Below are 16,798 nucleotides of genomic sequence, written 5' to 3'. Positions count from 1 at the left end.
GCATTCGATCATAACCTTTTCCCTGAACGGCTGTGTAACGCACAACATGGTTTTCTTTGTCAAACAATCCATAAAAGGTCCTAATTTTTCATCAAATGAAAATGGTAGAAATCAAGAAGAGTTAGACTTGTCTAATTTTTTGAATGGATTCCAAGATGTTTTTATCGATGATATCCCTATGGACTTACCTCCAAAACGAGGGGATGATGGCCATCGAATTGAGCTCCTACCAGGAATCTCACCGCCTAACAAGCCTCCTTATCGAGTTTCCTAAGCTCAACAAGAGGAGATCATGAGGCAAGTACAGGAATTGGTAGACAAAGGGATGGTGAGACCTAGCTCCTCTTCCTTTTGTTCTCCAGTCCTTTTAGTGCAAAGGAAAGATGGTACATACCGCATGTGTGTGGACTATCAAGCGTTGAACCATATTACTATCAAAAACAGACTTCCCATACCACTGGAAGAAGATCTGTTTGATAAGCTACAAGGTTTGACCTACTTTTTTTTCCGAGAAAAAGATCCTTCTATTAGTTAATGAAACTGCCCACAGGGCTACAACCACCTCTTCAAGAGAGGACTACAACAACCATGATGGGGAAACTCTCCCAATGAAAAACCAGCATATGTACAATGGGGCTAAGTCAAGAAATGGGGGGAGGGAAAAGCCACACAGATGGTCGGTAGTGCCATCGGAGTACACCCTGGACCATGGTGTAGAAAGGCCCAGGATGCCAAAGTCGAAGGAAAGCCTCTCTGCGCTCCCGCATGCGGTCGGAGTTGCCCTGTAGTCTCTCGAGCTGTCCTCTGAGCGTGTGGATCAGCTCTAGCCAAAGGTCGCGAACAGTCTCTGCTGGTGGCACAGGGCGAGCCTCAAAGATGCGGAAGCAACGGGCCCGCCAGATGAACCAGAGTGTCAGGCCACTGATGAGCTCCCAACACTCCTCTCTCTCACTGCACCACTCCTGTGGAGTAAGCTGTGTGGCAGGCTGGAGTGTAGGTCGCCCCTCGTGCATCACTATCATCCTATTGGTGGACGATAGCTCAAACTGAAGTGCCGGGCCCGTGAGGGTGGACCAAGCCACTGCTCCCCAAGTGTACTGTCGAGCCGTGGAAAGAGCAGGCATCAGCCGAAGATCTCGAAGCCACACATGCTGTGCCAAAGGACAGTCCCAAAGACTGACGCTCCACAAGATGGTCACAAGCTGCACATGTGGCTGACAGACCACTATGCACTAACCAGCTCCCAACTGCTGTAGCTCTGTGTGCGACCAGTCACTGAAACAAGGTGACTCGCCTCGGCTGTCTGGAGTCCCACAATCTCTCCCAGAAGGCTGCCAAGAACTCAGCTGTGAGACTCTCCTCCTGCCAATGAGGTGCTGCAGCGGGGCGGGCCTCTCTCTGTGCTGCTAGTATGTGACATCCCAGTCGAGTAGTGTACTAAAAAAATGGGACACCAGGGTGGTCTGCGGAAGAGAAAGGGTCCCTCCAAAGCCACTCTCTAGGATCCCACTGTACTCGTGCCAGTGGACAACACTCCCAAGCCCACAGTCTCCAGTGTCCAGTCTCGAGAACTGCTGGGTCAGGATCGATGACACAAGTCCTCCCACAGATGCCCACCACTTGGATCCTCTGAAAACAACACTGCCACCTGCGGGGCCTCTACTGCAACTCGCTGTAGGCGTCTCTCACCCTGTAGCTCGAAGAACAGGGATGGAAGAGTCTCTGAGCAGGCCCGGACTGCGATGAGAACCTCCAATCGTGTGAAGGCTCCTATCCACTTGGGTGCTACTGGCTCGAGAGGTGTGAGCCACTCAGCTGGAACTGCCTCTGAGATGTCCTGGCACATGCTCTGCACCCCTCTCATGCCCTGTAGAGTTGGAAACCCTGCACCTCCTTTGACAAGCCTGAAAAACTCTAACCAGTCACCTAGAGAGCGCGTTGGACCCGTTGCCATGGGACCCCAAGAAACATGAGGCCGACTACTAACCAAGTGGCCTCTCTGAGTGCTAACCATGGGGTTCCAAACAAGAGGCTGTCGTAGGCGCTCCTCCATGCAAGTAGGCTGTCGCTGCTCCAGGCCTTGCCGCAAGTGCTCCCAAGATCGAAGCAAACTCACAGCGAAGCGGTCCTCCAGTCTCCTGCTCAAACCAACTCTACGCATCTCTGTGAAGGTCCATCTGGTCGAAGGTTGCCAAGGGCCTTCAGCCTGAGGTACCCTAGCACGAAGCCGCTGTAGCAAGAACTCCTTCCAGGGCTCCTCACCTGGAAGAAGTCCTCTGACTATGCACTTCCCAAGAAGGGCTCTGCTCTCCTGTGCTTGGTCAATGATCCCAAGCCCTCCCTGTGAACAAGGAAGAGTGATGACCTGCCAAGCCACGTTGGCTCGGGCTATATCTGAGTGCCACGTCCTGACCAAAGGAAGTTCTTGATCAGCCTCTCTACCTGGCTGATACAAGAACTCGAGAAGATCCAACAAGAAGTGATGTACCACATAGTCGCCAACAACACCGGGTTGGCCACTACTACTCTGCCAGCCAAAGAAAGTCGTGCCGAGCTCTAGTGTAACAACTTCCTCCTGATAGACAGGAGGGGAGCAATCTGTTGCTCGGGAGACAAAAGTCCAAACCAACCTGACAGCCCATGTACCGAACTGCAGTCCCTGGGGAAATCCACCTAAAACCCTCTCCCGGCATCCAATCGGGCACAGGAGTACTACCAACCGAGAAAGCGACTGTCTTTCTCCAGTTGATCAGTGTGCCAGATGCACAACAGAAGGTCTCCAGAGGCTGCTCACACTTGTGGAGGTTGGCCTCCTGACCATCTAAGTACAAGGCTGAGTCGTCGGCAAACTCAGCGTCCAGAAGCTCATCTCCCCGAATAGGGACTGCTAAGCCCGGAAGACCAACCTGCTGCGACAACAAGAACCTTCTCATTGCCTCCGCATAGAACAGAAAGAGGAAGGGGGCAAGAGGACAACCCTGTCTGACCGAACGTGTGAGCATGAAGCGATCACCTCTACCTCCTGCCAAAAGTACCTCACTGTGAGCCTGTCTGTACAAAGCTGACACCCCTCTGATCCAAGTATCTGAGAAGCCCATCCTGCGAAGAGTTCCCTCTAGAAAGTCCCAGTCAACTCTGTCGTATGCCTTCTCAAAATCGAGAAGAAGAATCACCAGTTCCTCACCACGGAGCCGCGCTAGGGCAGAAGCCTCCCAAAAAGTAAAGGTATTGTCAAGGATACTACGTTCCTTGACAAAACCTGTCTGAGTCCCATGTATAAGGCTCTCTAGAAGTGGCTGGATCCTCAAACTCAGAGCCTTGGCAAGAATTTTGTAGGCTGAGTTGAGGATGGTGATGGGGCGCCACTGTTGAATCTCATCCAAGGAGCCACCCTCCTTGGGAATGAGGTAGATCAAGCCCTCACTCATGCTGTCAGGAATCACTCCTGTGTGCAAGATGTACTGAGAAGCACTACAGAGATCTAGGCCAAGCAAGTCCCGGTACTCCAAGAAAAAACTGCGAGTCAACCCATCCTCACTTGGACAGCTACCACGGGGGAGGGCACTAAGAGCCGTGTGCAGCTCCTCCAACTGAAGTGGCAGCTCAAGCCTCTGACGCGTCTCCTTAGTCACAAGGCAAGGCATCTCTGCCCACACTTGCTCCCTGCATGCATCCTGACGCTCTGACTGAGGCTCTGCAGACATTAACTCATGGTAAAGTCAGTAGCAATTGCACGCTTATCCTCGGGCTCAGAAGCAGTTGACCCGTTGGGCCTCCTCAACTGACTGACCTTGGCATGCGAATGCTGAGGTCCCATTGCCTCGAAGAAAGCACCAGTCACTTTGTCGCCCACCTGTGTCAACTGAGATGCCTGTCGATGGAAAGCAAACTCATGTCGCCGCTCCTCCGTGCTAAGAAGCTCTTGTCGAGCCTGTTGTAGCTGCTCCTCCAACCAAGGACTGTTTGGATGCTGCTCTTGCATCCTCTGCAACGAAGCAATGCCCTGTCTGAGACGCTGCTGCTCCTCTGTCGCTGCAGCCCGGCGAGCCTAAGACTCCTGGAGAAAGAAACGACTAATCTGAGCTAGTCCTGAGGCCACTCTATCAGCAGGATAATCTTGCGTGTCCAAGCTCTCTGTCCAGAGAGCCTCTACTCGCTCTCTGAGTGCAGAGTCCAGCAAGACCCTCTCTGGGATGCGAAGCATCGTGCTCCCTCTCCTCTGTCTGTCTGCCACTATGAGGGTCACTGGTGCATGATCCAAGAAGGAAGTCCCTGCCAGAATGTCAACTATCCCTCCCAAGTCACTGAAGTGGTCACTAGTGTAGAAGCGATCTATCCGGGATAAATTCACTCCTCCTAGTCTGCGGTCCGAACAAGAGAAGGCAAAACTGTCTAGGGGCCTCACAAAACTAGAGTGCTGCCATACATCCGAGACCCTCAGAGTCATACAAAACCTCTCCCAAGCTACAACTCAACTCCATGCACAATAGCATGGCTACCACCAATCCTGTCAGAAGGGTCCTCCAACATGTTGAAGTCCCCCCTATGCACCAGTGTTCTGCCTGCGGTAGATACTCAACTATCTGTGACCAAAACTCTGCTCGAGCACTCGCCACATTGGGCGCATAGATGTTCAGGAAGCCCACAAGGCAACCCTGAACCTGCATAGTAATCCACTGAGCCTTGCCTGGCTCAATAATCCCTCTGCCCACAATTGCCTGCTAAAAAGAATCCGCAATAGTCATACATACATCACCCTGGATGCCTCCAGGTCCAAAAGCAGCTGACCAAAAAGTATCATATTGTCCACGCAAGAGTTGACCACAACGTCTAATGCGGCTCTCACACAGATGGTGCTCATGAAGCATAAGGAGATCAATCTCTCCTCCCACAAGGCAGCGCTGAAGCTCCTGACGCAGTCGGCCCCGCCGACGCTGAAACTGGGGCCCACCAAGTCCTTGCACATTCCATGAGACGATCCTCATGGGGAGCGAGAGAGAATAGATGCTGCCGCAGCAGCTAAACGTGCTATCTTGGAGGCTGGCTTGGATGGCGAGTAATCTGCATCTGAGCATCCTCTAGATAGGCGTGAGTGCAACGAGTGCCTGGCCCAAGCCCAAGTAGATCGAGCCGTCCGTAAAGCAACCTCCTCTGTCCACGAGTCCTCATGAATGTGTACATAGCATGGCAAACACTGCGTATCGGCAAAGAAGTAGACCACAATGTGTCTACATCCTGCTGTATCTGGAGGGGTCACCACAAACTTGGCCAGTGGCCACAAAGTCTGAAGCATGTCTGTAACTCCTAGTTCTCCCATGTGGTGAGAGAACTCTAGGACCTGTGTGTGTAAGCACCCCAACATTGAGTCGAGAGTCCACTTAGTGTGGTCCCTGCCGCAAAGGGGAACGAGAAGCCAACTGTTGAGTCCAAGGCCTCTATCCCCCTAGCTGCAAGGAAGAGAACATGGACCCTGAAGCAGGCTGCCTCATGGTCTGTTGATGGGTCGTCGAGAAAACGAGTGAAGTCCTAGTCGAAAAAGTCCCATCGGCGTTGGAAGTCGATGCTCGTCAGACCACGAGGGATAGTTGCAAAAGGAGACGTCTATACTTGTAGAGGGGGTCGCAAGAAAGGCTGTCCCTCTCTCGCTAAGCGACTCGTGGCAAAGGCACTGCCAAGAGATCTCCTAGCAGCCGGAGATGGCCCTGCCCCCTGGGTCGGTTGTGGAACTGGAGCGGGAGGGGGGGGGGGGAGTAGGAGCAGGGGTAAGAGGCGGGGGGGCGGGGGGGGGAGAGTGGCAGAGGAAGAGGGGGGGAGGAGGCGGCGGGAGTAGGATGAGGAGGAGGGGGGGAACTCTGGGGGGAGCGGCTGTTGAGGGTGAAGCTGAGGTGGGGACTGGAGCAGGGACCTCATCCTGCTCAAGAGGACCGAAACGGTTCCCTGTGGGAACCCACTGCTGCTGGGCAGGCGCCTGAGGACCACTCTGAGTGCCAGGATGTCTCTATGGCCCCTACCGTTGTCGACCACAGACCTGCTGCCATCCCTCCTCCGCTGGAGCCCCAGGCTCGGAGGGAGGCTTTGTATGTGTGCGCTGTGTCTTGGTGTGTGGTTGAGTCTGTGGAGTAGGTGGAGGCCTCCTCCGTGGACTGGCCTTCGCAAGATGGCCCATCTATCGACAAATGAAGCACAGGTTCGGGAGAACTGAATACTCCACGCTCTATCTGAACCAACCTCCACTCACCCGAGGCAGAAGAATGACCTTTGGGAGCGTGTGAGTGTCTCTAACCAGAACGCGAACTGAGCGAATGCCGGCCGCCTTGGAAGCTACTGAGGCTGCCGTGCGAGGTGTCTCCAGGACAGTCCCGATCGCTGAGCCTATCCTGGACAAAAGTGGTAAGTACTCCCTCCGCAAACCAGGAAAGTATACGGAGATGGGGATGTCTGCCTCCTCTACCAGAACATCCATAGCAGGGTAAAAACCATGTCTCCACTGTCGAAAGTGGGCTCGAGCTGCTCGGATGGTCAACGGACTCATGGCGATGACCTTGGACGCCATCTCAGAGGTCTCAAACTCGATCTGATAATAGCCTCATCCGAGTATCTGTACGTCCAAGATCTTGCCCACCTCCGCAAGTAGGCGGGCTTGGAGAAGGTCACGCAGCTCTCCTCTGTTGGGTCGGGTACCGAGTATCTTGAAGATGACAGAAGTTACGGGCAGGAGCAGCGGGGGAGAAGGGGACTGAGCACACAGGGTATGGGCAGGGCGGGCGGAGGCAGGGGTGGACTGTGCAGGGAGCAGGAGGGGGGGGATACGTGAATGCAGGGGGAGGGCTCAAGCATCAGCGAGCAGCGTTGCACCTCAATATTCATTCTCTTGTCAAAGCTCTTTTTGGCAAATTAAGGTTTGACCTTAAAAGTGTCTATCATCAAATAAGGATAGTGCATGAAGATATTGTAAAGACCGCGTTTCGTACAACGTTTGGTCTTTATGAATATCTTGTCATGCCTTTTGGTTTGACAAATACTCCAACCACGTTCAATTGTTTAATGGAGAAATTTTTTAGACCCCGCCGCAAATTCACTGAGTGTTCTTCGATGATATCATCATCTACTCCAAGTCCTTGGAGGAGCACAAACAACATCTCCAGGTAATTTTTCAAGCTTTGAGGGAGAACAAGCTTTTTGTCAATCAAAAGAAGAGAATTTTTTCTTCAAGAGATTCAATACTTAGGTCATATTATCTCTTAAGATGGTATCCGTATGGATCCATCCTAAAATCTTTAAGAGAAATTAGTGACTTTATTCAATCTAGGCAATCTATGACAAAGGAGTTGAGTGGCTCCCCTCTTTTGCAGTCCGCATTGCACTAGATTCAACCTCCTGATTCATTGGTAACTTTTGGCATCGACACTGCTAGTGGGCGAAAAGCTTCAAGGTAGAGCTCTCTCTGAAGAGAATTTACAATGTTCTCCTCCTTCATCCACCTTGCATTGAGGGCCAGAAAGCACCCTTGGCCAAATTATCCGGTGGACCTAGCTTACCTTTCAATCCTTTTCTTGTGCCCTTTGACCGATTGGTAGCCCTGTTGGCCTCCTTGTCCTTGGCACCTCAATTTGGATCTGTGGAATTCTCTGATCTACCAGCTGATTCCTTTTCCTTTCTTTCCTTGTGCCTTGGAATGTGTTGGTAGCTTCGCTAGCCTTCCTTGTCCATTGGCACATCAATCTCAATCGTTGGAACCCTGAGATGACTCTCATCTGATCCATGTTCTTCTCCGAAATCCTCTGATGAACTTGCCTTAGTTCGTTGGAACCCTCGGATGCGCTACCATCTGATTCTTTTACTGCTCTGGAATCCTGTGATGAGCTGTCCTACAGTTCCCCCGATTCATTTTCTTCATTAGAAGACTCTTGCCTTGTTGAGGTGGATACTATCCTGTCCGTAGGACAAGCCAATGAGCCGGCATGCATTCCAAATCCTTGCTTAGCATGTCCCATAAGTCTGTGAATAAAGTCAGAGACCTCATCCAAGGTGAATTCAACCTTACTGTTCAAAATCCTCTCTTCCAAAACCTTTTTGAGATCTGTCACCGTCTCTATATCAGATTGGAGCTTGTAAGCTGGTCTCTTTGCTTTACCTTTTGTAGCTTCCTTCTTCTGTTCTTTAGAAACTTCCTACACAAGCACTTCAGGCATAGGAACCTCTTGTGCAAAAGCTAATCTAGGAGGCACTGGGTCATTTCTTTTGCCCCATTTGAGTTTGAATAGGCGCTTGCCCACCCATGGGTCCCCCGAATCAACCATAATGCCTTTTGGGGTAGGCTTGCAAAGAATGCAAAACTTGTTGGTGTTCGCATCCAATTTCGAGAGACTGATCACCTTCCCAAGCTGTGCAGCCAATGACGCCAAAAAGTGTCTCCATGTGCAAGGGAAATCAATATGTCCACCCACACCGGGCATTTATGGCGGATTAGACGTTGATAATTCTTTGTCAGTGTCCATGGAAGAACATGGGTCAGCTGTGTGCTAAAAAAGAGTGGAGACATCTCCAACAACAGATTTTTGGCTTTAGTATATGCCAACAGGACTTCATATAATCCAGGAGCAACACCACAGACAGCTTGGCGTTTGAGAAGTAAATCAACCCATTGCCCGACATCCTGCACAGTAGGAATGTCGCGGGGAAAAACAAGATGACTGCATTCATAGCATACTGCGCAACTGGGTTCATGGGGTCTTGCAGAGGAATATGCACCTCGAGAACAGGTGCCAAACCATTCCAAGCTTTTTGAGCCTCCTCAAAATCCTGATACAAGCAAGTTTTGATCTCAGAAGTGGCCTCTGAGAAATTTCCCATGGCTTGCCGATGCTTAAACACACCCAGAGATTTGGACATAAAGTAACAAAACCTTTACCCAAAGAGCAGATGCTTAGAGAAATATGCAACACAGACACTTTTTTTTTTGTAAATCTGCTTTGATTAATTTAGAAGTGGGAAACCTCAAAGCGAGGAAAACCCACGAAAAGAAAGGGATACGAAAGACAGAGCACTAAGAGGCTCCAAAGGCTAGAAACAGTCAAAGTAAATCCTGTAGGCATCAAGAGTGATGTCTTCAGCTTCATAGGCAAAATGCAGCACTTGACCAAGAGATAATTTGAAATAGGGAAAGGGGTCAACAAAAGTGCCCTGGAACATTAAGGAGTTCCTATGATGCCAAATGGCCCACATAGTCCAAAATCTGACCCAGGTGAAGAAGATCGCAAACTGAGATTGTGATGACCGAAGCACGCCAAAAAGCCAAAATCGTCTGTGAAAGGAGCCGGAAGGAAAACGTAGTCGAATAGTTGTCAACACTTGCCGAATGAAGGCTCTGGAGTGACGACAACACCACAGCAAGTGTGGCACGGTCTCCTCAGCTTCAAGGCATCAGGGGTAGCGGGAAGGCGCAATATGCCGAGCATGCAACACACTGCCAACAGGTAGAGCTCCCACCAAGCACCGCCACAAGAAAACACGTTCCTTCAAAGGCAGATGACTCTGCCAAATGCGAGACAATGCGTGTTGCCACCACAAGGATGACTCGGAAAGCGACCACAGCTGATTACCCCGATGCACAATCCATACATCAGACTGAAGAATGGCATAGACACTGGCAGCTGAGATGCAGTCCAATCTAGTAGTAGCCAGATTCCAATCAGAGAAGCGAGATTCTTCATCCAGAGGAGGAATGGGCGAATGAGCAGCAAGCATGTTTTGAATCTCCCGCCAGAGAGGAGAATAGTGAAGACCCAACCGAAAGCGGGAGACGGCATCAGCAAAAGAAAGAACATAACCCGAGTCATCAACCACCTGATGCACCTGATAGATTCCTTTTTGGGAAAGGAAATACGCTTGGCGAGGAGACCGTTGAACCAAAGTCGAAGAAAAAACCCTACTCCAATGCAGACTCTCCAAGCGAAGAGAGTTACCCCCAGAGGATTGTCGACCATCCCAGGCCAAATGCGAAGTGACAACCTTCCAATCAACAATTAGAGAAGAAGTAAAGGGACATCCAGGAATATGTCCTTCAAGCTTCCCAAAAACAACATCCCAATAAGTCAGTTGCCAATGACCAAAAGAAGGGGTGACAATGTGCGCACATAAATGTGTGACCATGAGAGCCTAGGGTTGCTGTTGCTCCACCAAAACTGGCAACAACATAGCTTTCCGAACCAGAAGATGACGTCTCAAGTCCAAAATATTCAACCCTCCAAGCCGCTTGGGATAACACAGCTTGTCCATAGATAGAAGCCGAATGCCCCTCTTGGTAGATGAGGTCCGCCAAAAATGTTCTAAAATATTGGACATGAGAGACTGCAAGCGCAACTGAGGCCAGGATAACAAAGGCAAGTAAAACTGCACATAAGCCACAAGGATGCACTGGACAATCTTGAGATGGACATGAAGTGGCCACGTGGACAATTTCCAATATTTCAACTTGGAATGTAGACGTTGGAGCACCCAATCCGTTTTCTTCATAGCCGATAATTTCCAACCTAGCGGATAACCCAAATGGGGAACCAGAACATGGGGAGGAACAATCTCCCCAGGCCACAATATCTTATGCCAGTCACACTCTTTCAGAGGCAATAGCTTGGATTTGCAAAAGTTAACTTTGAGACCTGCTGCCAATCCAAACAAGTGAAGAGTATGCATAGTCTGTTGTACATCATCATAGTTATTATGAGGCATGAACAAAGAGTCATCCGCATAAGCCTGATCAGAAAATTGTCGACCAGAAGGTAAAGTAAGGCCATGTAGCCTACCAGTGGAGGTCAAGGAATCCAAATACATAAACAAGGGATGAGTAGTGATTGCATAAAGCAAAGCACTTAGAGGGCAGCCCTGCCGTACCGACCGTCCCAAAGGCCAAGATTCTGTGAGAGAACCATCCAGCAAGCCTGCAGAAGTACTGTTTGCATACAAGAAAAGCACGACACGGGATAGCCTAGGCCCAAAGCCCGAATGTCGCATGGTATCCGCAATGTAATCCCAAAGAACAGTATCAAATGCCTTTTCAATGTCAACCTGCATGACTAATACATCCTGTCGAATATATTTTGCATATTCCATACCAATAAGGACATTTGCGAGGTTATCAGTAATTTGACGTCGCGGAATGAAGCCGTATTGAGATTGATGCAAGCCTTCATGCAAAAAGCATTTGAGTCGGTTAGCAAGTATTTTTGCCATTAATTTATATACCACAGGCATAAGTGTAATAGGCCGCCAATGTGAAAATTCTTCACACAATGCATGCTTAGGGATCAGCTTGAGCAAACCTTCTTTCCAAGATGAGGGTAATTCCTGTTGTTCCCAAGCTGTATTCATCATGAATAATAGAGGCAACTTTAAATAATCCCAGAAAGACAAGAAGAATTCCATAGAGAGACCATCCCAACGAGGAGCTCTCCATCGACCTAAATCAAGCAAGTTGGCATACAATTCCGACTCAGTGAAAACAGCTTCCAAGTCTTGAGCCTGCCGCAACGAGAGAATGGAAGTAACATGCGATTGAAACATGTGACGCGCTTGGCGAGCTTCTCTCGTGGGAGAAGAAGGGGCTTCAAAAATCTTGCCATAATGAGAGCGTAGGGCCAGTGCTAGCTCTCGCAAAGTGGAGGTCCACTTCCTTGAAGGTAATTTAACTCTCCGTATAGCTTGAGACTGCCCTCGAGTGATGCAAATGCTGAAAGAATTGTTTAGAAGCACATCCTTTATCTGCAAAAGCCTGTTGACGAGCTCGAGTCTGCCATTTGGCTAATTTCCTCTCATCATTGCGCCTTAATATTGCACGAGCAGAAAACAACTCAGTCATTTGAGCATCAGTAAGAGAAGAATGATTAGCCAAGTGCATTAATCGGCTACAAGCATCCTTTGCCTGGTTAACCTGTTCCCTTAATTGTGACAAATAATCCCTGCCATAATCCTGTATAACTGATTGAACACGCATAACAAAACAAAACCATGCTATATCCATGTCAACATACATCTGGGAGAGCAAAGGCGGGATGATATTCACAATCATAGTGCGAAAAGGCTCATGCTTGAGATAAGCATTATTGACATGCAGAAGTCTTTTCTTGGGTAGGCGATCATTGACATCAAAAGAGCCAAAACGAAGTTTCAAGCATACGGGAAAATGATCCGAGAGACACATAGCACAATAAATTCTCATCTCGCATACAAAGTCATCATATTGTTGCATGTGAAAAAAGATACCAGCGATCCAGCCGATCGCGATACATGGATTGAGCATTGTGCTGAAAAGTAAAGCCTGGATCAGTCGCATGCAAAAAGGGCCACAAATCAAGCCCATTACAGGTCGACATAAATTGGTCCCAAAATTGCCATTCCATATGAAGCATGTGAGAATGGCCAGTAGTATTATCAGCAAGGTTTGGTGCATTATTAAAATCCCCGCAGAGAAAGGCATTGGAACGCCAACAACATGAAGAGATAGCACTCCACAATCGTGCTCTATCTGCAGAAGCTGTGTAGGCATATAATCCTCCAAATTCGAAAACTCTCCATTAACAATACATTGGATGACCATCCATCTCCTAGCCGGGTCATTAAAGACCAAGGTCGGGAAGAGTTCATGTCAAACAAGCATAAGCACTCCAAAATGGCTAGCTGATCCTGCATAAGCTATCCAGTAGCCCGCAAAGTAAGAAGTCTGTCCTGCAAATTGGTGCTGGTTATGTTCTTGAAGAACCACAATGTCTGCTTTACATGTATGTACATAGTACCACTTGTCGTGATTGCATAACCCACGCACATTATAGGAGATGCAATTCAAAGAAGTATGCATTCTATATGGTATATACAGTGGACGAGGAAACAGGGAAAGAAAGGGGGGAATAAAACTCAAGAACCCGTGCCCATTGACACATCCTCCCCAGCTGAAGGTGCATGAGAAGGTGGGTCAATACCTGGACCTGGATAATTAAAAGGAAATGCACCTTGCGACGAAGAAGCTTCTCCAGTAACAACCTCCTTGTAAGAACGAGCAACCTTGTCCCAAGCTTCAGCCAAAGAAGTGTTGTCATTACAAGGGAGTTTTTTCTGAGCAACATTCTTCAAAGGAGGCACATAATTACGAGAAGATGCCGGAACTCGAGGTGTAGCAGCTTTGACTGGTTTCTTGGGCACTATCCAAGTTTGAGAAGTCGAAACCTGTTCTTTTCCCTTGTCTTTAATATTTGGAGAAGCAGAAAGTGCAGACAATTGTACTTGTTTCCCCTTGCCTTTAATCGCCCCAACTGAGGGGGAGGAGGTTGAAACTCCTTTAGTTGGAACCTCAGTAGAAGGTTTCGGAAGCGAGTGAGGTTGAGGAACAGGGACGGCTGAAGGAGGTGGTTGCAGATTTGGTTCCGGACATTCGGATTGCATATGACCAAATTTGCCACATCGGAAGCAAGAATTTGCAAACTTGCCCCATCTAAGCTTAAATGGGCGCTTTCCAAGCAGTGTATCCCCAGAATCGATCGAAATACCTGCTCGTTTGGGGATATCCGTGTCCCACAAAATACAAAAACGGTTTGTGTTTGCCTCCAGCTTAGGAGAGCAAATGACTTTGCCTAACTGAGCAGCCAACAAAGGAAGAAAATGACGCCAAGTGCAAGGAAAGTCGACCACCTCAACCCAGACGGGACACTTGTGACAAATGAGACTCTGATAGTCCTTGGTAAGAGCCCAGGGCAGCACATGAGTCATCTGCGTATTGAAGAAAAGAGGAGACATTTCAGGCAGAGCATCCCGAGCATCCATGCCAGCCAGCAAGACTTTGTAGAACCCTCGCGCACCAAAGTAAACCCCTCGGACTGCTTGCCGTTTGAGTAGGAAATCAACCCATTGGCCTACATTTTGAGCAGTAGGCATTCGACCCGGGGAAAAAAGAATCATAGCGTTAAGTGTATATTGAACAACAAGATCCATGAGCTCCTGTATAGGGATGCGCACTTCCATAATAGGAGCGGATCCTTCCCAGGCTTGACGTGCATCCTCGAAGTCCTCATTCAAACATTCTTTGATAAGACTCAAAGCATCCATCTTGGAAGTTTCCATGGCTTTCCGACGCTTATGTATACACTGATCAGTGGAATTCATGTGAAGCTCTCACACACACACTCTTTTTTTTTTTTTTTTTTTTTGGGAGTTTTTGATGTATGACTGCTATATACACAGGCAGACACACACCGGCTAGCTGTACAAAAACACACACCCCTCTCTCACACACAAGACGACGGAAGGACCGCGTGCAGGCGAAATCAAACTTCCACCCTCGGTGCGCTGTGAAGGGCCTGCACAGGGTAGATGTTGTGCAGAACAGATTTGCGCGACAGACGAGGCCGAAGGATTCACCACACACCCAAATCCCCCACAAGCGTACACACACATGCACTCGACATAGACACACACACACACACACACACACACACACACGCAAGGCAGCTGTGATGCCACCCACCACACACCCTCTCTCTCACACACACACACACACACACACACACACACACACACACCAACACACACACACACACACACACACACACACACACACACACACACACACACACACACACACACACACACACACACACATATGCCTCCACGTCCTCATTCACTAGTAAAAACACCAACTGAAGTGGAAGTGGAAACATCACCATTTACACTTAGTTTTTTATTTGTGAGCTCCTCGAGCATCAGGATGAAGCTCAAGTTACGAGCTTGGCTTAAGGAACTTTTTCCATAAGTAGTAGTTTCTGTACTGAAGATAATAAGATGTGGGTGGAGAGGACTTTTGGTGGATAATGAGTGGTAGACAGAGTCATTATGTAGAGGGTGGAGCTGGCCAGTTGGATAGGCAATGGGAGTTCTTTCCTGTTCTGTTCCTGATCCTGTTCCCATTCCAATATGCATGATATATACTCTTGCCACGTGCATTGAATGACTGAAGTCATGCATGGGTTCGCTTTCCAAGACGCTCAATTCTAAAGCATCTCTAAAGGCTTGCTCGGAGACTGCTGCCACTGAATTTAGCAGGGGGCCTTGTCGTCAAGATTTGCTTTACATGTTTGACTATGTATTGGAGTTCAGGTGTACATTTCATAAGACAAGCACCCATTGCATGGAGCTTTGTGCAGTATCTGCATTGCTTTTCAAGCTCATAATAGTTGTCTGGATAGGTGCAATTGTTGAGTTCCCTTTTAATATGCAGATGCTTGAAGGAGAACCACCTTTGAGTGAGCTGGCTCCGTATGAAGCAGCAAAAAGCATGGCGAAAAGAGGACTTAGACCGAAACTGCGAGCTAAGACGTATCCTCCACAGATGAAAGAGTAACAGACTAAATCCATGACTGTGTTGATACCAATGTATGTGTTTCAGTTTGACAATTTTTTGTACTTAATCTAAATATATGTTTTTTTGAAAGGTTAATTATCAAGTGCTGGAGCAGCAACAAAGAGGACAGGCCATCTTTTAAAGAGATTTTGATGACCTTGGAGAGTATGCAGAGGGGCGGAGATCGGTGACTGTCATTATTGGGCATTCTCAGAGTGAACACACAAAATTGATCACACAAAGAAACGACATAAAAAGTATGAGGATATCATGCTTGGTATAGTCGTCGGATATCATGCTTACGATCTTTCAGATACTACGCTTGATAAGCTGCTACATGAAGTTGCTTTCTTTCACAAAGATCCGTAGGTAATGAAGGCAAGTTGCAGAGATTGTTAATATCATTGTATATGCTTCCATGTCCCTCAGTTTGTGCGAGAATAACCTGGCTCTGTATTTTTGACAGCATAATTGGCAGTATCAATGTAACAAATTCCCTTGTGCTTCTATTTAGACCATCTTTTGCTCATGACATCCTCCTTTTTAGGAGAGATCAATGATGCCAATATGTTGGCAGGGCTGGGATTCAATCCGAGATCAAATTCCATGTAAATTTAATCTGCACTTCCAATGTGAATGCCAAGGAAACTCGATATAAACTCATTATAGAGATTCCTTGACAATTGTTAAGAAAGCTGAAGTGCTTGAGGGTGGATAATGGTGGAAAATTTCTCTCCATGGATTATAACTTTTTTGTTATACATGTATTAAGAGAAAGCTTGCAGTTCCTCATACACTTGCCCAAAATGGAGTTGTTGGGAGGATGAATAACATGATTCAAGAGTGTTTCTAGTAGATTATTAAGTGTTGAGCCATTGATGCATTTTGGACTAAAGGTATGAAAACTGTGATTAACAGGCTACCTGTAATGGTACCGGATGTGTTTTAAAAGAAATTTTGAGTAAATGTAGATCTTTATATGATTCTTTGTAAAATCTTGAACCAAAGTCGCTAAAGTGTGTTTTCCTTGGCTATAGCAAATATTGAGATAGGATATCATTTCTGGGATTCAAGGTCTCCTAAGATATTCATTATCATATTCATTAAGAAGAATATGCACCAGAACCTTTCCAAAGAGATTAAGACAAGGAAGACTATTTTTCAAGATCTTAAGCCACTTATCCATGAGCAAAGAGTTGTCCATGGACCACATGTTGATGAAATTGTGTAGATTGATTTTTAATAGCTTTCCATACTCACAAGAGTGGAAATTCATTGAGTAATGTTGATGCAGAATGTTAAGGGCGTTCTCCAACCTACCTAATATCTTATTATAGCAAAGTGAGAATCACAAACATAATCGTTAATCCATAAGATGTAGCTAACCCGAGTAGTGCGTGGAAGCTACGAGAGGTT

At 47.8% G+C, this 16,798-nt stretch overlaps 1 protein-coding gene across 2 annotated transcripts in view; it reads left to right on the top strand.

The window, feature by feature from the left end:
• LOC147454210 (serine/threonine-protein kinase VIK-like) overlaps positions 1-16,237 on the top strand; it is a 118,651-nt gene extending 102,414 nt beyond the window's left edge. For both annotated transcript variants that reach the window (XM_086516205.1, XM_086516204.1), the window contains 2 exons: positions 15,260-15,378; positions 15,474-16,237. In XM_086516205.1, coding sequence (XP_086372331.1) covers positions 15,260-15,378; positions 15,474-15,573 — 219 coding nt within the window. In that variant the 3' untranslated portion in view covers positions 15,574-16,237. The remainder of the gene's footprint in view (positions 1-15,259; positions 15,379-15,473) is intronic.
• The last annotated feature ends 561 nt before the right edge of the window (positions 16,238-16,798 follow it).

Source organism: Adiantum capillus-veneris, chromosome 7 (assembly GCF_014529385.1).
Source record: "Adiantum capillus-veneris isolate H3 chromosome 7, ASM1452938v2, whole genome shotgun sequence".
Classification (NCBI taxonomy): Eukaryota; Viridiplantae; Streptophyta; class Polypodiopsida; order Polypodiales; family Pteridaceae; genus Adiantum; species Adiantum capillus-veneris.
The sequence above is the reverse complement of the archived record's forward strand: the minus strand, read 5'-3'. Positions and strand labels throughout refer to the sequence as shown.